This window comes from Ictalurus punctatus, chromosome 7 (assembly GCF_001660625.3).
Source record: "Ictalurus punctatus breed USDA103 chromosome 7, Coco_2.0, whole genome shotgun sequence".
Lineage (NCBI taxonomy): Eukaryota > Metazoa > Chordata > Actinopteri > Siluriformes > Ictaluridae > Ictalurus > Ictalurus punctatus.
The window spans coordinates 17,637,881-17,663,752 of NC_030422.2; the positions used below are offsets into that span (position 1 = coordinate 17,637,881).

General features: G+C 41.5%; 1 protein-coding gene across 1 annotated transcript; it reads right to left on the reverse strand.

Moving 5' to 3' along the window:
* Positions 1 to 2,130: 2,130 nt before the first annotated feature.
* Positions 2,131 to 23,946, reverse strand: LOC108267534 (cytochrome P450 26B1). Its single transcript, XM_017471677.3, has 6 exons — positions 22,948 to 23,946; positions 11,643 to 11,867; positions 7,502 to 7,777; positions 7,240 to 7,395; positions 6,093 to 6,374; positions 2,131 to 4,589 (listed from the first exon to the last, which is right to left on the reverse strand). Exons 1-6 carry the CDS (start codon positions 23,149 to 23,151, stop codon positions 4,197 to 4,199), a joined length of 1,536 nt encoding a protein of 511 aa, XP_017327166.1. The 5' UTR covers positions 23,152 to 23,946; the 3' UTR covers positions 2,131 to 4,196.
* Positions 23,947 to 25,872: the final 1,926 nt, after the last annotated feature.

Consider the following 25,872-nt stretch of genomic DNA (forward strand, 5'->3'; position numbering starts at 1 on the left):
TGGTAACTCAAAAATACACCAAGGAATGGAGGGTTATGGAATGGCCTAGTCAAAGCCCGGATTTGAATCCATTGAAATGTTGTGGGGGGAATTTGAAACGTGCAGAACATGCAAGAAAACCCTCAAACATCTTGCAACTAAAAGAATACTGCATGGAAGAGTGGTCAGAAATTCCAGCAAGCCTGGTGGACAATTAAGTAAAATACCTACAAGAAGTTATTTCTGCTAAAGGGAACAATACTATCTTCTGAGGCCAAGGGTGTACTTACTTTTTCCACAGAAGAATATAGCATCTATTGATATTTCTGTTGAATAAATGATTGAAAAAGCTCATTTTCCTTGTGGTTTTGTTCAAGAATATCAACTTTATTAATAGGCACTGTTTCAAAGAGGATCAAATGTTTACTTGTCCAAATATGTCAAAAAAGCCAACAGTTTCCATGGGGTGTACTTATTGTTTCACATGGCTGTGTGTGTGTGTGTGTGTGTGTGTGTGTGTGTGTGTGTGTGTGTGTGTGTGTGTGTGTGTGTGTGTGTGTGTGTGTGTGTGTGTGTGCCATAATGTACAAAGATTTCTTCCAGTTTTGTGCATCCAAGTGTAAAAATTGTCCTGCAGAGAACATTTGTTCTCTGTTTTGTGCTCTCAGCCAATACCAGCAAAAATCTCAATTATAATCATCATCATCATCATCATCATCATCATCATCATTGATCTGATTGAAATCTGAGACTTAGAACACAGCTTCCACAGCTTCCAACTATTTCCTAGTTTCTGGGCCAAAGGCTTCCTGTCAATGCTTGGCCCCTTGAGGTCATTATGACTCCCCCAGGCCCACCTATTTTTTGACTACTTGTACTACTTATAATAGTTGTACTTTAACTACACAAGAGATCAATCTGTTATATCATTCATCAGGTCTCAAATTTATACAGTTAACATGTGGTTTTTGTTTTGTACTCTATCATTTCATTATTATCCAGTAAAGTTTAATAAAGCAATAAAGGAATCATATTAATCAGTAAATTATATTTATTCATATAATCCACAAGAAATGCTAATATCACCATTTCCGCTCACATATGACTGTACTTGTATAACGATTTCATGAGTATCCTGTAGTACATTCTGTGCTAAAGAAAAACATAAAATGTCAACAAATTGTGGCTGTGTGGGTGTTTTGACAATCATGTCTGTGTACCAACTCTGATGCGAACGTGCCAGTCGACACATCTTGCTTCTATTGGATTTCTGCTGTTGTGTGCTGAACTGTGCTCTGTGGCTGTTCCCTGCACCGCTCCACTTGAAAGAGAGAGGAAGTCAGTGTTTGTGTGTGCGCCTGCAGTGACGATTAAACAGATCATTATGGAGGAAATATGATGTAATTCAACTGTAGACAGTCTGTATGCTGAAAAATGTACCTTTTTGTGCATGAATGACCCTGGTTCATCAATATGACACAGCATGAAAGGAGGCAACGCAATATAATTAATCACTTCTTTCTTTGTCACAAAACAAGGATTAACTGAAGGCAAGGTTTCACCACAGATCATCAAAAGAGTGTTCTGTGGTCTCCGCTTAATGTGGGACAATGACAAATAACTGTGGTTGACAAATGAACTGTGTTTAATCATAATCAAAAACTTGTGTTGCATGCTGAAAAAACTTCCCAGGGAACCTCATTCTTTGATTGATGCAGCAGATTTGTTGTTTTCTAAATATCTTATATATTTTTGTAAAAAAAAATCTATGCTAAACATTATTAGTTAAAAAATTTTCCTCATACATCGTCAGTACCCACTTTATCTTGATCAAAGTTACAGTGAATACAGTTTATTGCATAGCTGAGGTGGGAATGCAGCCCGGATGGAACACCAGTCCCTTACAGGGCACCATGCACATACACATTCACAGCTACAGGCAGTTTAGAGTATCTTACTGGCATGTTTTGGGAGGTAGGAGGAAACTCAAATGGACACAGAGAGAACATGTGAAACTCCAGATGGACAGTAACCCAACCCGAGCTTAGAACTTTGAACCAGAGACCCTGGAGCTATGAGGCGGCAGCGCTACCCGCGGTTCTCCTATGCCACCCAATATGAGTTACAACAGCAAATAAAAGTCACATGTAGTGGCTTTTCACATTATAGTTTATTACAGGGGTTTATAAAATTGCCAAGTACATTTAAGAACCATTGTAACAAAAATGAAAAGGGAGATAAAACATTCATATTTAAACTAAGTGAAATGTGGATTTGTAAAAAGAAAATAAAAATATTATTTACAGACAAACTCAATAATCAACATGTAGTCGCACGGCACTCAATATAAACATACCCCACAAGTGCTTCTGTGTTTAATATTAACTAAATGCAATGATGGTAATAATGATAATAGAATAATTATAATAACATAAAACCATATTAACATTTAAACACTGTTTACAATATAACTGCCATTTATGTCATTCTAAATATAACAATATTTACCAACAAACTTTATTTATACTAGAACTCTATTCTGAAATATAACAAAAATAACACTTAAAATAATATTTATTACAATAATATTAATAGTAATAATATTAAAATATTAGACAACGCAATGATTTCCCAATCGCTATTTGGCTACACAATCATCATTTGCATGTAGAACAGGCAAATTTCACTTGCACACTACCATAGCGATCTACTTCCTGTTAGAAAGCGGTACATTTGAAGCAGCAGATTTTATTTCATTTCATTCAATTATTAATAATAGAAAGATCAGTGGCATGTTTTATCCAAAAAAATAATAAATCCTTCGCATGATGTGTGAAAGAAGTGATAAAGGTCCTCCATAGGGTTTTATTTTTATTCCACCAAAAGGTCCTGGTGCCTCCTCTTTCAATCTTACTGCAAGTCACTCACATAAATAGTTCGTGTGAAGTGGCATTGAAGGTTCCATTTGACAAAAAAAAAAAAGAAACAACACACTGATGATCTGTCAAATCTGTTTTCTTCATCAAATGACCTTTTTTTCCATTTGCATCATAGTGTTGCAAGGTGGAGCAGCAGGAAAAAGAACAGTCGCTCTCAGCAGAGGCCAGACAGTGCTCTGCTCCAACACGTGAATAACATCCTGACTCTCAAGCAGCAAATATGGTGGCCTACAAACTGTGTTCTGTAGTGATCTTTTCTGAATATACATTTGGAAGTATGAACTGTCTCCGTTCCCCAAAATATAGCTTGTTTCGAGAGTCCCATGTCTATTCAGACACACACACATACACCAGATGCAACCTGACATCATGGAGACAACACAGAGAGAATTCAATGTGACATCAATGGGGGGGGGGGGGGGGGACGACACTTATAATAGCACACAGGTTGAGCATTTTTTTTTACATTCTCTCTCTTTCTCTCTCCCTCTCAGATACACACACACACACACACACACACACACACACACACACACACACACACACACACAAAAATTCACACACTGTTTGAAGTAATAATATGATAAATTGTCACTTATGTGCAGGTACAGAACATAGTATTGGGTTAGCCTAGACAGTCCTCCTATTTTACTTACACACCTGAGTAATTACACCCTCCTCTGATTCTTTCTAGCTTACACTGTTTTCTACATTCCTACATGCGTGAAGCCACCCCACCCCTCCAAATAGACATACACACACCCACCCACACACACACACACACACACACACACACACACACACACAAACCCTGAAAGATACCCCTGTACTAGACCTCAGGCTATAATAAGATTGATTCTTCGTGTCCTCACTTCACTGTGAGCACAAACTTGCCCATACCCTGTGATATCTACTTAGCTGGACACACATAACATCCCTCTTTCTTTTTGAAACTTCCAGTCCTCCTTTTAACATTCTTTCATCTTGTGCCCTCCTTCTCACAGCATAACTTAATGGTCTTAGCATCATTTAATGGTCTCTGCATTACATTTATGGGTGTTTTTTTTTTTTAATTATGCCTGTTTTTTCTTTTTTCTTTTTACATTTTTATAGAAAAAGATAGACTGTACATTTTTGGCAAACAAAAGTGACATCTTGAAACAAAAAGAAGAGTGTCTCTCTCAACTTGCTAGATTTTTGCTGCTTGAAAAAAAACAACAACATTAACCATAACTGTTAAAAATAACTCTCTCATGCACTTCATCCTCTTTTCTTCTCTCACACAGTGGCACCCAGCATCTCATCTGTCTTGGACATTATCTGGTTCTGGTTGGAGTCCAGGCCAAAGAACTTGACTCGGAGGCCATCAGTAGGGTGGACCACAGGGACGGAGATCAGACGTGGGAACGTCCGTGTGGCCAGCTCAAAGCGGCTCCCCCCGGCCAGCTCTACAGCAAGCAACTTGAGGAAGAGCGTGGCCAGCTGTTTCCCCAAGCATGAGCGCACACCACCACCGAAGGGCAGGTAATGGAAGCGGCCCTCGCGATCCTCACTGCGTTCTGCACTGAAGCGATCAGGATCAAATGCCGCCACGTCCTTAAAAACAGCCGATGTGTCATGAGTATCTCGGATGCTGTACATAACACTCCAACCCTTAGGAATCTGCACACCCTGTGTATGAGAGGTGGAAAAACAGAAGAAACAAACAAAGTGAGCATCTAAATTTAATATATTCTAATAGTATTATTAGCTAGCTAAATTGATAGTTTTTTTTTTACTCTAACTCTAAACTACAAGCAACAGTTATTCTGCAGCACTGATGCTCTAAAGACAGCTCACTGCTGTTCAATCAATGCTGCTCTGTTCTTGGTGCATTTTTTTTTTCTCTGAAACTAGAGACATCGAGTGAATGAGCAAATGTCAGTTTGTCTGCATAGACAGTATCTTTCTGTCAAAAACTGCCATGCATATAAAACAGATGGTCTGTCTTGCTGCCTGTTGCATTGCTCACACTGCCATGTGGTATAAAGTCAGTTTTTGACTGCCATCTTTGTTGGCTGATGTAACTGGTGATTTTTTTTTGGCTCTGACAGGTCGCACTACAGCCAGTCAGAGGGTCTTATTTAGAGTGTGAAAACTTCAGCCATTTTTATCAGCTCTGGAATAGGAAAACAGGGAATTAGCTTGGTTTATGACTGACAGGAGAAAATTTGTATGGTTCTGTGATTATATAGTCTATCTGCACTGGACATACAAAGTACAAAGACATAATCACTGAATTAAAGGGCTAAGAAAATAGCAAGGCAAAAGACCATGTAACTGAGCTCTTGTTTTCTCTCAGCTCACACATCCAAGGTTTGCAAATTTGTGGGAATAAAGTTCCCGTAGATTAGCTTGAAATTAATGAACCACTACGGGAAGCAAATTCTTCATTCATATCCCTCATCATTTTCCATTCAAGTGAATTCGCATTTTTGTCAGGAGAATCTAATTCTTGTTTAGTTTGACCGCTTCTTCAATTTTTGCACTACAAAGAAGATGTTGGATGTTTCACAGCTGGATCTGTACTAAATGCTGACCACTGTATCTCAGATGACTGCTTTACTGTACAATTTGCACATTTCTTAAAATAGGCACATGTTGTGCTTTAGAATCTAACGTTGAAGTATGATTCAAAATAAAATGGGAAAAAACTATGTAAATTGTCTTATCACATTGGTGGGCCACCAGAACAACTTTAGTGCATAATTTCTTAGCATAGATTCTGTCAAACTGTACTGGAGGGATGAACACCTTTCTTCTGAATGAGATTCCCTCAACTAGTGTTTTCATAATGGCAATTGACCGAATTCTCTATTTTGAGATCTGGTGAGTACAAAGGCCATAGTAAATGAATTGAAATCATTTTCATACTCATCAAACCATTCAGTGAGCCTCATGCTCTGTAGAGTGGGTGGAGTCATCCTGAAAGGGACCACTCCCATCAGGATAGGAATGTTTCATCATAAGCTAAAGAAGACTTTCAGAACTTTGTACTGATTTGCACTGATGCTTCCCTCTTAAGGGGACAAGTGGGCCTAAACCTTGCCAGCTAAATGCATCCCACAACATTTTTTTTCCATTAATTTGTCACACATTTTGAGCAATTCACAGCATGGCTTCTCTGTAACTTACGTCAAGTTCGAAGGTCTGCATGGCGGTGCGGTAGCCCCCTGACACTGGTGCATAGAGACGCAAAACCTCCTTGATGACACAGTCCAAGTACTTGAGGTTGCAGATGGTGTCAAGCCGCAGTTCACCCTGGCACAAGCAACCATCATGCAGAAGGCCACAGTTGCGCAGTTCCTCACGCATCTTCTCCAACACTGCTGGGTGCCGCAGTAACTGCATGATCAGAGAGGTGCTGGCGCTGGCCGTGGTGGCAAAGGCAGCAAAGATCATCTCAATGGTGGACTCCTGGAGACCAGATAAAGAGAGATGAGAGATAGTGACCACACAGACCTACAGGCAACATGTTGACCCACTAATATTAGCACAGTAACTGGAATATTACCATTTCCTCAGAGAAAGACATGACCTACAGTGCAGCAATCCCTATGACCCCAACTTTGGTGTCTTTTCTTGCTTTGCATGTGTTTTATGAAGGAGAGAGGGAGGGCACTCCCCTCTTTGGCTTGGCAGCCATATTGCACAGGTCAGGGTTTTGCTTTCATTTGTTTAAATGGTATGCCAGTGAGCCGGTGTTGACAGGCCTGAGGGACCCACCCATCTGCTCCTGTCTGAAAAGGGAGCAGCATGCCTGTCTAACCCAGGGCAGTAACAAAGTTGTGTGAGAGTATGAGAGTCAAAAATTGGGAGTACAAATTTGATCTCTTTCATTTTGGCTTCTCTGAACTCCCCCAAAGAAGGAACCAAAAAAAAAGCCATGCAGGTCATGGTTTTGGTGTGACAGAGAGAGGAAATGATGGAAAGACAGTGATGACAGTAGAAACTTGGTAAGAGAAGTATACTTTTATGTGTATATTAAGAATATAATGTTTAAAATTACAAAGGGTTAGTTCTGCAAAGAACATCAATACATGAAGTACGATCTTATTTTAACTGCCTTTGAGATGAAGAATTTGCAGCAAAAATGGAAAGATCTAAAAGCAATGGATATCTCATATTTATCAGGCTTAAGATCTGTTATTCTTATAATCTGCCTATTTCTATTCAAAGGGATTCTAATCCCATGTTCTTAACAAACATCCCACTTTAAACAAAGAGTATGGACATTGTGTGCTCCATCTAAAACTGAGGATTAGTAAGGAGTGGCACGAACCTTAAGCTCCTGCATGCTGAGCTCTGTCCCATTCTCTTTGGCACTCTCCAGAAGAACATCCAGGGCATCAGAATAGTCCTTCCCCTGTGTACACATTGGCTTCTCCCTGATGGCTTTCTCAATGACCTTCTGAAGGGTGTCCCTTGCACGAATGCCCTACACAGAGACATCGACACATACCAGACTGTAATTATGATGTCTCAAAGGATTTTTTTTGCATGAATGGATGCACACTGAGTGTTGTGATGCTGCAGCCACTTACCTTTCTGTAGCCACTGAAGGGCAAGTCAATGGGCAATGAAAAAACATTGTCCACAAACTCCTGGAAGGTGAGGAAAAGGAAGTGCATCTCTTCTTCGGAAATGCGGAAACCAAGGAGCACACGGACAGCCATCTGAAAGGACATGTGCTGAGACTCACGGTACACATTGATGGGCCTTGGGTTGGAGCTCCACACACGTAGCGTCTCCTGGATAACTTGCTGGATCTTAGGCAAGTAGTTTTCTAGCGCTTCATGGCTGAAGACTTTAGCAAAGATCTGTCCAGAGAGGAAATTTTTATTCGTTTACTACTGTTAATTCAGTATATTACAGACATATAATTATGCACACAATTTAAAACTGAATAAAGAGACAAGTCTGTATGTGTCAGACTAAGGAGTTCAATTTGGTCTGTAAGTGGGACCTGGCACTGAGGAGCATGTGGTTGGGTTCTCCAACCATGCCTGACACTTCTTTAAATTAAGAACAACCTCAACAAAAAATGCTTAACTGCCAGCATTTCAGCTCGGTCCTGCCCTAAATACACTTGTGAAGTCTAAAATAAATACATAAGCATGTATTAAGCATTCTGGAAGCAAGAAAAAGGTATGTGGATTCTCTTTTCAAAACTTCATGTCAAGCTCAAAAGAAATAAGCCTAGAAATGTCATCTAAATATTATCCTGAAGCCGCACAACAGCAGCTGTAGCAATGGTTTATTTTCCTTTCATCAAGGGACATGGAACATTCTCATTAACTCACAAGCCCCCACTATTTTTGACCTTTTCGCTTTTAATTGCCTCCCTCTCCCCATCCCTCCATTATAGTGGACCTGGACAGAGAGAGTTTCCTTCTCCATCAGCAGAGAGTGAGTGAGTAGGGAAGGTAAGATTTTCCTGGCTACAGTAGTGCATTTCAAAATGTGCCTCATTCGCGCAGGTTTGTTTGGTGAAATAACATCTATGTTCCCCCTTAAAAACTCCGACTCTGCCAACTAACAATAGTACTTTTTATATGCCATCTCACCCCAAATACCTTGGCTCTGCCCCATTTTTCCAGAGTTGTAAAGATGACGGGTTGGAGCCGGTGACAAAACTCTCAGGTCCTCGCTCCATCTCTCACTTTCTCTCACTGTCTCTATGCAGCATGGCATTTTTGCTCTGTCTCATCTCTTTGCTCTCTTAAATCCAGCCATTGTGCTGGTCTAATTTCAGATCTACATGTGCCTCTTTCCTTATTTGCTCTGAATGAATGAACAATGAGCATCAAGATTTAGAGATCACAGTAGATGTAACAGCAGTGAGATCAATATTTCCCCTAATTGCCCTGCTTACCTCAATTACTTCTGTTCCTCCATCCCCTACACTCAGCCTGTGTGCATTCAATCACTGCGCAAATTATCACTGTCACTTTCTTTCATGAAAAAGGGTGGGTGTGTGAGTGTACATGGGCAAGTACATGGTAAACATAGACAACCCTCTATTAGCTCCTGTTTAGCAAACGCCTGTACACTACAGAGCACACACACATGTAATTCATTGCGTTCATATACATTCCATGTTTATTTGTGTGCTTGAGAGCTTTGCTTTTCCCTAGAGGAAAGCACTGTGTCTGCCGTCTATAGTACAGATGTAAGTAAAATACACCTAATGCATACCCACATGATTTTGGGACACTCCATATATTGCTGGAGAAAAGTCAAGCTGCTCCTCCGTCTTCATTACAAAAAGAGGGGCTCCTTGTATTCTCTTAGACATATACACAGACACACACACCCCTTCTGAAACTTCCCCGCCTTAATCATTTCCATATGTCTTAAATTATATGAAACAGCTCGAAGCTGCTGGTTTGAGCAGAATGTAAATGCTTCTTTCTTCTTTTTTCTTTTCTCGCCCCCTCTCCGTGTTTCTCTGACTCTTACTACACTGTGCTCCACGCTCCTCCCCCTCTCAGAACTAAAACACAATCCCTTATTCAGAAAGGGAAATCTGACAAAAAGCTGGGAAACTGTAGGATTAAAGGATTCTGACCTCTACTGGCCAATGCAGTGAATGCAACAGTTTCACTTTTTTCACTTCATTGTCATAATGAATGATGGGTAACTGACACCTCATGTCACATTATCATCGTCCCTGCATGAGAACTAAACTCAACAACTCCTCCATATCTGTCCCTCTCTCTACCTGCTTTTACTTGGACAACATGCTGAAAATATGCCAAACGTACAATGAAAACAGGTGAAGAAGATAGTAGTCCAGATAGCACAACTAAGACACAGCAGAACAAAGTAAGACACTGAAGGTGAAAATAAATCTGAAAATGTTTTACATTTATTTAATTTCATTTCTATTTAAACCTTTAAACCATTTAAGAGAGTGCACCTTATGGAATTGTTTATTTACTCTATCAATAATTATCAATAACTAAATGTCTATATGAGATTTTCAGGAGACGGAATGATTTCTGGGAGCAGATTTGCTTCCAGGGAATGCCTGGGTCCAGATCTCCCAAAGGTCTTAGGGAAGCAGGAAGAATTAGGGTTTTGCCCTGGCCTGTGTTTGTGTTATTGTTGTGAGTGTTGTTTTAGTGTTAGAAGCCCCAGGCCAGCACAAGGCTCTCCTCATGTAGCTTTAGTGATGGATTAGATCAAGAGCTGAGTCTTATTGGCAAAAATCCTAGAACAGCTTCCAAGTGTGCTGAGGGGGAAATTTCCATAACAGACATAATGAAGACATAAACATGGAATTCATCAATGACACGTTTGTCCAGAAAGGTGATGGAATATGTCTACCAGCATTCGATTGCTAGTCAAATTTTCAGATCCATATCATATATCTGAGCTCCTATATGAGCACATAAATAGTGAATTATTAAACTTCACTCTATATTTGAACATGGATGGGTATACAAATGATACTGCAGTTTCTGTAACATGGCTAGCACGGCTCCAGACTGCCACAGGCCTCAGCGTAGATAAGGTCGTCTTTGTGCGTCGGAGGCGGCTGACTAATTAGTGATCATTAGTGGGACTTGCATGAGGCCCTAGGCCTGCAGGATTAAGCAGACTGATTACATTTCTCTGACCCCTTAATGGGACAGGTGTGTGAGGGAAACCTGAGCCCATGTCAGCCTGGATGGAATCAGAGGTAGAAAAAGAGCCATTTTGGACCTGGACAATAGGTCAGACTGGAGGATTGAGGATTTATAATATTCTGCTAGTGAGCTGATATCGGGGGCCAAAGTGAGATGGGACAAGACAGAGAGAATGAAATTTACTTCTCTGTCTCCATCTGGCCTACCTATCTCTTTCTTTTCCTTTCCTTTCCTTTCCTTTCCTTTCCTTTCCTTTCCTTTTCTGTTTTCTTTTAGGCTTTGTCCCAGAGATCCTGCACTGTTCTCTGGCCTTCTGTATTGTTATCTCTCATTCACTAGTAAGAAAGAGAGCTCAAGTACACCAAGTTTTATTACAGCTTTTATCACCATGACGCCAACAGAGCTGTGTGTAATTGAGAGAATGCAGAAATGTGTATGTATCTGTACAGTCTGTTTGGAGACAGAGTCACAGATTTTCTAAATGCTCCTGCTCAATTGGAAAGTTCCTAACCGGTCTCCAGTAGAGATGTGCTTGGACTGTATTTTTATTCCTGTTTGCACACGATTAAAAATGCCCTCGATATTTTCTGACAAATTTATCTCAATCCAAAATATAAACAAACTAGCAGCCTGACTTAACCCACTGCAACTCTGACCAGGCACATCCTAAGAATGATCATTAAGTGCAACCCATGAGAATGAGTACATGCATAACAAAGCGATTCATGTTAATGTATGTAGTTTTTCTTTGTCCCGCGTGCTTCATGTCTGGTCACTCACTTGTCCCCACAAGCTTCATAACTGACCACTGACCATGTCTGATTAAGTCCATTGTTTCACACCTCTAGAGTCAACGAGACACCCTCCAATCTTTACGCATTTGAATCTGTATAGAACACATAATGTATTCATATTCGATTACATCTGATGTGTGTGCGTGTGAGTGTATTAGAGGGTATCTAATCTACACTTGTTAACGTGACTTGCATATCTTTGTGTGAGCATGTGTTCATATGCATGCACATGGGTGGGTTTGTGAAAGTGAGCTCACCTTCCTCTTCTTGCGGTGGATGTCTCCGATGGAATTGGCAAGGCTGTTGGGTCCTAGAAGGGTACTGGTGCTCTGAGGCCAGTCCACGCTCACCAGAGTGTGTTCCCCCATCAATACCTTCCGCACGTTTTCTGCTCCCGTCACCCGGATCACTGGACGGCCAAGCAAGTGAGTTTTAAACACGTTACCATACTTCTGCCTCCTTGAAGCATGGAACCCTGCACCCTTCATGAAAGATGGAAAAAGGATGGTTAGGAATAATTATTTTTTTATAAAAAGACTGTAAATAATATGAAGCATTCAGTTCTGTAAGCTGAGACCTAAAATCATTAGTTATGGTGGGAGCTAGAAAGGGTCAAGGTAATTCCCATTTCATCAGCATGGAAAACCTGAAAGAGGACAACTGTGTTGTTTTTTTTTACTATACATGCTTCCATGGGTATTTGCTAAATAGGCTCAGTAAGGTATCTTAATATGAACAGGGTTCATAGGCCCTGTCCTCCCCCTCTTAGTATAAGCTGGAGGGCTTTTGGAGTCGTTAGCAGGATATTACAGCACGGATGAGGTGTTAGCACTAATACCTATTTAGACCAAAGTAGTGTTAGCCCCAAAGGATTATCCCATGCATTTGTTTCTGTTTTGCAAGGCTGCGAAGGTCCAGTTCGTGGCAGACATTCTGTAAGTGGATTAGTTGTAGTGATTAGCAGTGAGGGGCTCTAGTTTAGCCCCTGAGATCACAGGAGAGAAGTGATCTAATGCACACTTGTGTCAGTAAGTGAGTTGATCCAATACATCCTGTGAACTTTCTGCTCAGGTCTAAGATTTCAGCACAGAAATCCTTGTTATCTAAATGGTGTCAGTCAGTGTTCAGACCTAAACATATTAAGACCCAAAACACAGGCTGACTTCTGGGGTCGCATGTCTTATCTCTGTTTTTTTATCATTACACGTATAATCCCATTCAAAACTCGCCTCTGAAGCACTCTTCAGCCAAGCTTCACATTAGATCAGACCACTCCAACCCACCTAGTTTTACTGCAATCTTAATACACACTCAGTGTGGGGTAGATTAAGCTACTGAGGAAATTTAATCCAATACAGGTTACAAATTACATCAGTAAGTATGTAATCAGTAATGTAATAGTTTAGAGAACTTTAAAGTGTTATGTAATCTGGCTTCAGAATTACTTTTGGAGTAGTTCATTAGTTCAGTTACTTTCATATACCTTTAGTTGCCAGTTTATTAGATATACTCATCTCATATCATGTTGCACTTTGGATTTTCCTCTGAGGAAGAATTGCCAAGATGCTGGATGTATTGTACAGGAATGTTGTATCATAAAGTAGTGCACTGCACAGTTGCTGCAACTTGGATGGCTGAGTAGCCTTGCTGCAATGGACCCTTTCCACCTTAGTCCATAGTCACTTGTTTTTGCTGTTTTAACACAGTTGAATATTAAGTGATGTTTGAATGTCTGGTCTTCTTGATAGATGTGATAAACTGTCAACTCAGTGTACATCCACGTATTTGTAATTATTAGGCAGTTGACCACTAGTCAAGGGGATCCCAAATAGCAAGATTATAATATGGCACTCATAAGGAGGTAAAAACAGAGGAGAGCTTCATGGCTATGGGCCAACTTAGCTTGAATGGCCCTCCTAATCAGAGTAATAGTTACTCTGATTAGGAGGGCCGTTCAGGGTGTGGCGGAGGCGAATAATCACAGTGCAATTAAGGTTTTCTCAGACAGCTACAGTGACGTGAAGCAGAGCAGTCCTGCACACAGTTGAGCCCAAGCCCTATTCAAACTGGGTTATTTTTTAATGGGAAGGTTGGGAAGAGGGCTTTGGCTGAATGCGCATGGTGATGATGTCACATGATGCACCTTGGAAAATCTGTGACAATTTTGAAAAATTGCAAACTCCTCTGAGTGTTGTGGCGTTTGTTTGATTTTGCATTAATTTATACGATTGCGAAATCCTGGAGGGACTGAATAATAACGGTCAAAACAATCAGTGTGCATTAACATGAAGTGTATAGCATGCATAAAATGACCATGTGTACATTCTGAAGACACTCTCATCTCTGTGATTTATAAAGATCGCTTGTCCTGTGCAAAAAAATTATATTTATATGGAGAGTGGTGTGAAAAATTATTTGCCTCCATTCTGATTTATTCTGTTTTTGTGCATATCTCATACTAAATAGTTTTAGATATTCAAACGAAATACAACAAAAAAACAAAGGTAACCTGAGTAAACATACAATACATTTTTTTTTTATTGAAGCACAAAGTTATCCAACACCTATCACCCAAGTGAAAAACTAATTGCCCACTTAAACTTAAAATCTGGTTGTGCCAGCTTTAGCAGCAATAACTGCAACCAAACACTAACTGGAGATCAGTCTTTCACTTACTTCTGGGACTAGGACTTAATCCTTTGGATCATTGTCTCGCTGTAAAATCCAGTTGCATTTGAGTTTCAACTTACAGACTGATGACCAGATATTATCCTAGAGAAAATAGAGAGCAGAATTCATCTTTCCCTCAGTTATTGCAAGTTGCCCAGGTCCTGAAGCAGCAAAGTATCCCCACACCATCACGCTCCACCACCATGCTTGACTGTAGCTATGATTTTCTTTTTGTGGAATTCTGTGTTTGGTTTGCACCTGATGTAACGGGACCCCTGTCTCCCAAAAAGTTCCACTTTCAACTCATCAGTCCACAGATCATTCTCCCAAAAGGTCTGAGGATCATCAAGGTGTGTTTTGGCAAAATTTAGACAAGCCTTAATGTTCTTCTGGGTTAGCAGTGATTTTCACCTCACCACTCTTCCATAAATGCCATTTTTGCCCATTGTCTTTCTGATAGTTTAGCCCTGAACAACTTTATTTATGCAAGAGAGGCCTGTAAGTCCTTTGATATTGTCCTTGGCTCTTTTGTTTCTTCCTGAATGAGTAGTTGCTGTGCTCTTGGAGGAATTTTGGAAGGTCTGCCACTTCTGCGCAGGTTCACTACTGTGCCAAGTTTTTCCATTTGGAGATAATGACCCTCACTGTGGTTCTTTGGAGTCCCAGAGCCTTTGAAATAGCTCTGTAAGCCTTCCCAGTCTGATGTATTTCAGTCACCTTCTTCCTCAACATTTCTGGAGTTTCTTTCAGTTTTGGCATAGGGTGCTACTGGGTAAGACCTTTTAACCAACTTCTTGTTGGCAGTAATCAGGCCTGGTTGTGTCTAGTCCAGCTGAACCCCATTATGAATGCAGTTTCATAGATTTGGGTAATTAGTTACTACGGGAGCAAACACATTTTCACACAGGTCCAGTTCCTATTGGATGACTTTTTTGCTTCAATAAATAACATTATCATTTAAAAACTGTCTTTTGTGTTTACTCAGGTTGTGTTTATTTTATCTTCGATTTTGTTTTAATATCTGAAACAATTTAGTATGAGATATACACAAACAGAAGAAATAATAAATATTTTTTCACAGCACTGTAATTACAGACATCCTCTGGCAACATTACTTAACAAGTATATATCTGGAAAACTTATCCCACTTGAATATTACTGAAGATTTACTAGTGAAAAACGAGAAAACACAAAGAGCATTTTTCCCCCCCTCTTAATCCTACATGGGCGGCTGTGACTCAGGTGGTACAGCGGGTTGTCCACTAATCGTAGGGTTGGCAGTTCAATTCCCGGCCCACATGCCGAAGTGTTCTTGGGCAAGACACTGAACTCCAAGTTGCTCCCGCAGGTGTGTGTGTGTGTGAATGGGTGAATGAAAAACAATGTAAAGCGGTTTGTAGAATCATTAAGGTTAAAAGGCGCTATATAAGTGCAGACCATTTACATAGGCAGCATGTATTATGATGTATAGTATCTAAACAAACTTTTTATCTGAAGCACTGAAGTAAGGAGCTGTGACATAGTTCTTAGTAGCTAAGCCTCTTCCTCTTTATAATACACAGTAATTGACTGCAGCCCTTGGGACTTCTGCAATGCACATAAAGACCCACTGTAACCTCACAATTTGATACACACACATGCGCGCTCACATACTGGTCCAACAGCAGGGAACTTAGTTGGAGCTGTTTGCTAACCTTGCCCCCTCCTCCATCCCTAATGCAAGATTTGTGACCTGTTTCTCATAGCACGCAGCACACAGAAGCTTCTTTTGGAAGGATAATTTTAGCTGCATGGAGGGCTTTTTCCTGCTTGTTTGGCTGATAGAGAGGCTTGGCCTGAATACACTTCACCTCAGTACACTGGCATTGGAGTGCCGATTTGAGCATGTGTTTATGTGGGTATTACAGCCTGATTATAATAAAAAGTAAAACTGTGGTGAGGACATGAGAGAATTTTTTTGAAAGATGTTTGGCAACATTAGCATACAATTATGCATTTATCATATTCAAGGACAAGTGAACGGTTGTTTGCATGATTCCAGAATAAATTTACTTTTGGACATTCTATTTATTTATGTGATGGGGAGATTAACAGAAAGATGTGATCGGACCACTTTAGTAATGGCTTCAGCCAAAGCATTTTAGATCGTTGCACATATTTTCTGCATGTGCTTTGTTGTTTAACATGCAAGTTGGATTTCTCAATCAATCAATCAATCCTGTGGAAAATTTTAAGTTACTGTTTCCTGGTTTGCAGTGGAATATTTAAAATGTTTTTATATGCATGATGTGGGGTTGGGGGTTCAATTCCTGCCTCTGTGTGGCGTTTGCATGTTCTCCCTATGTTTCGGGGTTTCCAGTCCAAAGACATGTATTGTAGGCTGATTGGCATCTCTAAAATGTCCGTAATGTGTGTGAATAGATGTGTGTGTGTGTGTGTGTGTGTGTGTGTGTGTGTGTGTGTGTGTGTGTGTGAGATTGGGCCCTGCGATAGGTCAACACCCCATCCAGGGTGTCCCCCACCATGTGCCCTGAGTCCCCTGGGATAGGCTCCAGGCTCTCTGCGACCCTGTGTAGGATAAGCGGTACAGAAAATGGATGGGTGGATGGATGCCATGATGTAACTATAAGTCTGTTATGGTCCCTTAATCCACTCATGAGGTTGATTGACAGCTTTTGAATAGACATTTATTGTAATTATCAAAGGAGGTTTGGCTAGCTGCAGCATAAGAGTTGTCATTCAGTTTGAACACATAAATGAATGAGTGCCTTGTGACTATAGATGCCTCTACTAAAACTCCTCCCTTTCATTTTTTTAATATGTTGTTTTTCATCCGAGACTTTTTCTGTTTTCAGTTCTTTCTTAGTGTAATCAATATAACTCATTTAAAGTAAAATGAATGATCAGTGTAACAGTAGACTCAGTGATTTGGGGCTCAGCAAGTCAAAGTTATCAAGCAGTAAATTCAAACTAACAGAACTGAACTCCAGGATTCAAAACATAAGTTGAACTGTGAACTGTTGATACTTTGTCTTTAAACAGCAAGACTGATATTTGACCAGTGTGTAACGCTACCCCTCACCATTACAGACCATGTAGTGATAGGATTGACACTGTGTGTCAGTGTCAGTGTGGGGATATGAACACGCAGGAATATGTGTGTGCTCACTGAGGGTTAGATGGTCACCACATCCAGTGTGAAGGTAATGTGATCAAGACGTGAACATATCGAGTGAGTGTGAGGGCAGGAGGTAACACTAGCACACACACACATACATGCAAAAACTCACGAGTGCAAATTCATCCAAAAAGCATTACAAGGAGAAACAAATGTTGCATCTTTCACCACATTGTGAAAGCTGAGTGTTTGGGTTTGTGGGCGATGCAGTTTAGCCTCTTGCTGACACCTAAATCGCGTCATCACACCCTCCAAGAGTTTGTGTGCATGCTTGTTTGTGTGCATGCTTGTTTGTGTGTGTGTGTGTGTGTGTGTGTGTGTGTGTGTGTGTGTGTTCATGTTCATGTCTACACTCCTGTCAGCTTCTGGACTGTGCACTTTGAGAGAAAGGAGCCGTTTTCAGAGCAGCACTATAGGGTAAGGACAAGGCCGTCTTTCACACACATGCAGCATGAGAGCTCTCTCACACACCTACTAACACACATAATGTGTGTTTCACAGTAACTTAAATAACCCTGCAACTATCCCGTAATATACAAGTGGAAATCGTAGACTGTCAGGCACGCAGCAAATCAAACTATAACAGTATTATATATCACAGGTAAAAATATAGAAGCTAGGCTGTGGCACGAGGCAAAGAAAAGAGAGAATGGAAAGTTAGAGATCATGTGCACTGGGGACAATAATGGAGAGAGAGATGAATGATATGAGATGAACAATATGATGAATGATAGCAAGGGATGGTGCAAAATGGGCTGCACACTGATTGCAGCCTAAAAGCCGGATGAGTCGCTCCTCTGGAAATAGCAGAGCAGGCTGAGAGACAAAACGTTGAGGGAAAGAAAGTGGGGTGTGGCAGCCCAGATGACATTTGGCTAGAAGGTGAGAAATGTCCGCCCCCTTCTCACAAAGCCACTGAAGCACAGACGTGCAGAGAAAGAACAAGAAAAAAAGAGAAGGAAAACCCCAAAAGGGCGACTGACGCACGAAAGTGCCACACACCCTGGAAAAGCAATGAGGTAATAATCTGCAGTTTACTCTCTCTCTCTCTCTCGTTCTCTCACTCGATCGGATACACACATGCTCTGTTGTACACTGGTCCTCTCATGTACGCGCGTACACGTGTATATATACATACACACACACACACACACACGGCAGAATTCATGTGCAGTGCATGTCTTTTGCATATATATGAAAAGGTGTATTTTATGTATAGCACCCATAGACTGTCTAAGCAGTTGTTGCAACAGGTGAAAAACTTTCGTATTTTGCACAAGTGCTGCATCAGTACAAAAGGCTGTTCTTCAACACTAAAGAGAAAAGATTAAGTGAATGATGTTAGTAGGCTCACAAGGAAAAGAAAAATTTCATCGCTGAGTTTAGGTTTTGGTCTTTTGTTTCCTCCTCTTAACCCACATGTATTTAGACTGTCAAGCTTATTTATGCGGAAAGCCTAAACCCTGCTTCACTCAAAGGAATGAAGGGTTAGTAGTGGTGGTAAAGAGGAGGAATGAGGAAATAGCCAGTTCGGGAATGTGTTTGGAAAGAGAGACGAGTAAAGAGGATAGATGGAAGAACAAATAGAGATGGACTCTGCCGTGCTGGATATTGAAATAGTAGTAGGTAGAGGTGTGTGTGTGTGTGTGTATGTGTGTGTGTGTGTGTGCTAAAAAACACAGGACAGGTCTGTTCTGGTCTAGCTTGACTTGGTCATGAAGCGGTTAACCCGCCATTCTCAATAGTTTCTTTTACGTTTGAAAAGAAATTTATCAGATATTTTACAAGGGGTGCAATAAAGGGGACTACTTTTTTCCATTGGCCCCTTTCACACACTGTGCAGCCTAAAATACAAACTAAAAATACAAATTTCTGTGTAAATTGGACACCGGTCGAGTCTCCTGCTCCATAAATGTAGTCTTTGTGTGGCTGTGGAAATGTTATACAAATGACCCCTTTATTACAACCACAAAAACTCTTTTAATTATATTTATTCAGATCAGCAAGGGGGTGACCCAAACCCTGGGCGGCTTAGTGGTCATGAGGGTTTGAGGAAGAGAGGAGAAGGGTTTTTTTTTTGGTATACTATTTGAAGCACATCAGAAAGACATGGAAAGGGTCACATAAGAAAAGGAGAATGACAGACAAAGCAAAGGGATTTGAAAAACGTAATCCCTGTTTAGACTGGCGCTCACGTAGGCTCCATCTATCTCCACCTCCTTGGCTTTCCCTTCATTTTTTGGCATCCATTCTCTCTCTCTCCCCCGTCTCCAACTCCCCCATCCCCAAGGAGGTGATTACGTGTTTCAGTGGCTAGAAGCTGCCATATTTATTGATTTAGTGTTGCATGTAACAACATTGCGTGGGATGGCGGGTCCTCCATGCTAATCTGCACCTTTACTATAAATACACATAATATATCTATGTACTGAAATAGCCAGCTGGAATGTCTCTGTGCATTGGATAGCCTCCATTGAGGTAATAATAATGCAAGAGGGATAGTAAGACAGTGAGAAAGAGAGCGAGAGATTAGAGGAAGTAGATAAAGGAGGGAGAAGTGGAGGACCCATTATTCTTCGATCCATCACCCCATAAGAGCCCCTGCACCCGGCTGCCAAACTGGGTGCTGGGGTGGGCCAAGGGCTAAAAGAAAGCGTGGAGTCTTACTGTAATGGAAATGTGATATGGGGAGTCTTGCATGCGGAACTGAAGGCAGGCTGGTGCGTAACAGGTAGGAATCCCCAAAAAAAACAAAAAGAGAGAGCTCTGAACAGGTGCCAGAACTCGCCCGAAAAGAGTTTAAAGCTGGCTGAACAAGGCTGGGCCAGGAGAATGGGCTCCCCTTTGACCTGGAAACAGTATGTGGAGAGAGATTACGGTTGTTCAGTGCAGTGTGAGCGTTCACCCCAGGACCTCTTTTGCCACCTCTGCTGGCACTGCCAAGCCCCTTGCCACCAGCTTCTTTTTTTCTCTCTCCCTAAACCCCAAAGACAAGAGGCTGTTTGAATGGTTGGTGGTGCTTTCCAGGGGTGAAAGAGGGGCCACGCTGCGGTGCTGCCACTCACTGCCGTTTCATGCCCAGTAATCCTGGATGAGCTGGGAGAGAGAGCAGGGGAGTGACGGAGAGAACGGTTGACTGAGTGAGTATCGCTCTTTCTGTGGCAAGAGTGGGAGTGAATGAGTGAGTGAGTGAACGAGAGGCAGAGAGAGTATGAGTTTATGTATGTCTCAGGAATGCTGATCAGGCCCCAGGCCTTGTGCCCTTTATCCCAGCAGGGGGGCTGAGAGCAGTGTGACCGCCTCATGGAAGTGGGTTGTGGAAGGGGCTTTGTGGCCCCTTCCACTACCCAAAGTGATCAGGGTCAGGGTGCTGGAGGGGTTCTGAGCTGGGCGAGTGGCATAAAGGGCTGCTTGCCCGTGCCCGCTGGGTGACCTGTGCATCACGGCAGCAGGTCTCTCCCCTTGGGAAAGGACTGCCATTGATTCAGCGATTAATCATTAAAAGTTATATAAATGTTTCCTAATTTGTGTGCTTTTTGTGCGCTAAGCATATGTCACAGCTATGTTTGGATATCAGCAACAATTTTGTGATGGTTACAATGTAGAAAGGAATTCATATTCTGGAACAAGGATGCTCTGTGGCATGCATCAAACACCCGCAAGGGGAAATATACACATATTAAGACTCAGTTATGCATTTTGTCAATTTAATCAATGTATGTGCTCATTGTGCATTTTTCATGCAAAGTGAAGAGTGTAATATATAACATGTGCTTGTGTCGATTTTTACTATAGATGTGCATATCTCTGAGAGAGAGAGCAAAATTAAACAACAGGTGAGTGTGTGTGTGTGTGTGTGTGTGTGTGTGTGTGTGTGTGTGTGTGTGTTTACCAGTAAACATTCACCAGACTGTAACACCAAAGTTCATTGCATGGCTCTATCGGGCTAAAATATCAGTAAAGTAAAATCAAATCATAAATTGTGTAAACGTGCAAAACCCGGTCACGTGCACCCACAGTATATGAATACGTCAGTCCAAGGCTACATCCGAAGCTGAAATACCACTATATAGTATGTCCTAATAGTGGCTTTAATCCTAGAGCCAAACTTGAGGAAGTGGCCAAGAACTGGAGAGCCTGAATATGAAAATATGTCTGCAGCGCCGTGTGTGGGAACCTTACACTTTAAATAACACCCCAAAACGTGTCGAGCTTCACGTGCGCACAGTGGATCGCTTCTTCTGAGCAAAACGCCCTGTTCTAAAAAAAAATAAATAAATAAATAAATAATAATAATAATAAAAATAGAACGTGACAAAAGTTTGGCATGTCTGCAGAGATTTACGTCTGATTGACTATAAATATATCGCTTACAGACACAGATGCTAGCAAGTTTTGGAGAATTTTACGCGCAAAGAAACTCAACTGTTCTGATCCGGGTTTGGAGGTACGCACTGGGACTGCGATTGTACTACAAAGCAGCAACACATACAGTTTAATAGAAGATTGAATTGCAAATAGCTAAGTGTGTGTTCATGAGTCCGCACATTTCAGGGGAATTGTTTCATTGAGCTTTACACGGGAGCAAATACCGCATGTACCACGAGAATTAGCATTTCCTTTGGCAGAAAAAAAATGTTTCATAACTACTCGATTTCTCCTTTTTTCCAGTAGCAAACAATAGGATTAAACCTTTACGCTCTAATGGGTGCTTATTTTGTAGCGGTCTCGGGCAGTTGGCCATCACTGGAAAACACCCAGCTGAACGTAGAAACGTGGCACTCAGCTGCTTTACTCGGATTCCCCCTTCTACAGCAGTGTAGACTGCTTCAGTAGTGCTGAACGGCATCACGGCATTCATTTACACAAGACAGCGTCGACTCTGGCTCATTAAAGCTTTCCTGTTAAACTGGGGTGTAAAGAACGCGCACCGGGAGCGCAATTACGCAGGAACAAATCCCAGCGGTGGCAAAGTCTGGTGCGTTTGGTGATTTCCCTGCTCAGAGTCGACGATTCAACTCGTTCGATTTACAGGATTTGATCAGTGAAATCACCAAACAGTGCCAGATTTCACCTCTGCTTTACGCTTCGCTGAGTCATCGCTGCGGAGATCTGGCGCGCTATTGGAAGCCGGTAATTAGAAACCACATTGTCGGAATAGCATGCTTCTCTCCTGACCGCGGAAAATAGTGTATTCCACGTGGACTGACCACTAAGCGTATGGCAGTGGAGGCTTTTCCTGGACCAACTCTACAGCGATAATCCTGAAACACGACCGGGAAGCGCGCGCATCTCCGTGAGCACTGCTGGAGCGCTCGCGACAGGGTGCGCACGTGCATGGATAGTATTGGGGCATCCTCATCGCGTCTCTGTGCCGATTTGCGAAATGCAGAGCGAGAGAAGGAAATCAGGCTTTACGGTGATAACTATAGAATGGCACGCCGTTATGGACATGATTATAAAATGCCTCATTTTGTAGTATATTCAGTAGAATCACCTCAAATCATTCTTACTGACTGATGAATATACACATATTTAATATAGATTGATACAAATACATCGGCAATACAGTCATTTGATATGAACTGTCAGTAAAACTGAGCTGAGCAGAATTAAAGAGAGTTGTGAGTGCGCGATGGACCAGGCGAGTGTGGAGTGCCTGTTGCGCTCGGACACGTGAGGAAGAGGACACAGCAGAGGAGAGTTGCGCTTACCTGGACCAGCCAGTGGCACGTCTCGCCGATGATAGGGAAGCCCATGGAGCCCTTTGGCATGGGCAACTTGCAGTTCTTGTCCCGCGTGGCGGTCCAGCGGAGCTGCCACAGCTGCTGAGACACGGCGATCAGGAGCGCCACTGAGGCCAAGCACGCGGCGAGCGTGGCCAGCGCAGACACCAGGTCCAAACTCCCGAAGAGCATTGCGACGAGCGTCCGGGAAAGTTCAAGTCGATTTCAGCCTTTCTTTAGAACGAAACGTGCACTGCACCGACTTTTTTTTCTTTTCTTTTTCTTTTTTTAACCTGCAGGTATTGCACTAAATTATAGGCTAAATGATGGACCGAACTGCAGCTGTAGTTTTATCTCTCGCATAAACTGAACTATAAAAGTTCAATAAAGGTAGGAGAATTTGGGATTTTAATTACTTGTTTCCAAATAGAAATAAGTCGAAGTAAGACTTTGGCACATCATTTTTTTTTAAAACAAACAAACAAACAAAAAAACAAATCCCTCTGTGGACGTTGGAAATTTGTTTGTTTTTTTTTGTTGTTGTTGTTTTTTTTTTTTGAGGAATGACAAATTGCCGTGAACTTGTCAGATTAGTATAACCACGTGGGAAAGCTGATGACAATTTCAAACTCGTCTTAAAAGTATCTAAATGAGAAAAATGTGAAAAACAAAAGTCCTCAATACTCCCTCAATACCTCCCACAAGTTTTTTTATGACTATAAACTATTTTTTGATACACTCAGATTCAAGTACTGTTCATAAGTTTAAATAAATGAATAAAAAAAAAGGAATAATCCTCTGTGCACGGATGCTGATGTCTACAGAGCGCTAGAAAATCTTCAAATGACTGTAGTGCGTCTGTCTACCTTCTCTTCTGATGCTCTCTCTCTCTCTCTCTCTCTCTCTCACACACACACACACACACTCTCACTCTCTCTCTCTCTCTCTCTCTCTCTCTCTCTCTTTTCACATAGTTTCTCAATGTGAGTTCGAGTCGCTAAGCGAGCTCCCAATGTGTGTTTATATAGCGGAGGCAGCGAGGCGGTGGGCCAGGGCGCGCGCGGCCTTTAGCCCCCCCCACCGGAGCGAGGCGGAGCGCGCTGGAGCGTGCGGGGTCTGGACACATGCCCAAAGCCGAGAGAGAGAGAGAGAGAGGTTAAAAGTTTTCTAAGTCTTTAATTTCATGTCCCCCACTAGTATGAACTTTCCACCTGCGAGCCGGTAATGTGCGCGCGCTGTTCGCGGAGGTCAGCACGTTCTGCACCGCTAGACACGGAGCCTGAAGCGCTACTGCTGCTGAGCAGCTCAGCATTTTATACAGATAACTTCATTTGGCGTTGGTAATGAGTAAAACCTGTAGGGACTAGTGTGTTAAATTCTGAGCATTGGCAATGCTTATTCGTTTTCATCTACAGGATCATGTTTACTGCTGTGTCATGGTAGAAACGGTGTCATTAAGAATGATTTGTTATGGTCATGAATTAACACCATAAACCCTTAAAGGTTCAGGCAAACAGGCAACAGGTTGCGAGTCGGCTCGGGTCAGCACGAGGCTGAGGAAGACACAAATGATGAATCATATGTCAAATGATTCACAAACGAATCAGTCCACAAATCAAAGAGAACCAGGCGACTGAAAGAACGCACAGAATAGCATAAACAAATAATAATAATAAAACAAAGTATTTCCCGTCGATGTATGATTATATTCATCCGTCGTTCCTTTTTAAGAGCAAATGTACTGCAGAAAGCCAGTCAGGTTCCAGTGTCGCCTGTGTGTAGCGGGGATATGGTTTCAATTAGACTCAGCTCAGGAGCATCATTACGCCGCGCGGTCAGTTATGTAATAACTCTGAGCGAGAGAGAGAGAGAGAGAGAGAGAGAGAGAGAGAGAGAGAGAGAGAGAGATATATTTCGTTAACTAGTTTCACCATTAAGAAAATGAGCTATAAACCGTGTTGGATTAATATAAATCTTCGTGTTCCTATAACTCCTCGTGCGCAGTAACAGGCACGTGAGTGACAGAGCGCAGGTACTGGGACATTCTCTGTCTTTCTCTCTCTCTCTTTCTCCTACCATTAAAAAATAGTTTCTCTAGTAATCCTGCGACAGAGTGACTTTTGCACGCTGTTTGTTAATGATATTGTTCCAACGTGGTGTGTTTGCGCTCGTCAGTTCGCCGATGTCTGAACGCGTCCTGTAGCGCCGCAGCGCCGCCTAGCGGCTACTTACTGAGAAAAGTTCTCACACGGGGAAGTTCATACAGCAAACTGCCGACACACCTGGAACTCTGAGCGCCTTAATTTACAGACAAGATAGTGTTTAATAGCCTACTAGATAGTTTTTACTAAATACATATTTAATATGTGGGAATTAAAAAAATAATAATAAACTCAGCACTTCTCACCCGTATTGTACTGTACATCACTTAACACACCAGATTCAATACATCTGGCCCTCATGCTGAATTTGGTGTGTTAGAAGAAGAAAACCCATCTCTGTAGGACATGAATCTATTTATCACTTACCTCACTACAAACCATTTTAATTTATTTAACTTGTTAAGTTTTTGCTTATCGATCCTAATCTTTATGTACTTTGTGTCATACTGAATTTATGAATATTAAAAAAAAATAGTTTTAGATCATTAGATGTGAACATCATATACAAGGTTCGTTACTTATATTGATTTTTCTACTTGGAAAAGTATCAGTAATATGCTTGTTAAGGTATTTCACTCACATTGCTAGAAAATTAGTTAAATTAGCTCAGCATTTTGGTTAGACCACATAGGGCTTAAGGTGAACACTTGGGGAAGTAAGTGAGGTTTATAAGACATAGAGTGACGTTACATGTAATTGAAAAATGACTAACACATTTTTCCTGGGACAATGAAGAGGAATTTAACGGCTG

Excerpts from the sequence above, each read along its gene's own strand:
- LOC108267534 (XM_017471677.3), bottom strand. The coding sequence starts at position 23,151 with ATGCTCTTCGGGAGTTTGGACCTGGTGTCTGCGCTGGCCACGCTCGCC. Across the intron at positions 11,868-22,947 it reads CGTGCCACTGGCTGGTCCAG|GGTGCAGGGTTCCATGCTTC; the intron begins GTAAGCGCAACT and ends TCTTTCATGAAG. Across the intron at positions 7,396-7,501 it reads CCTTCAGTGGCTACAGAAAG|GGCATTCGTGCAAGGGACAC; the intron begins GTAAGTGGCTGC and ends GTCTCTGTGTAG.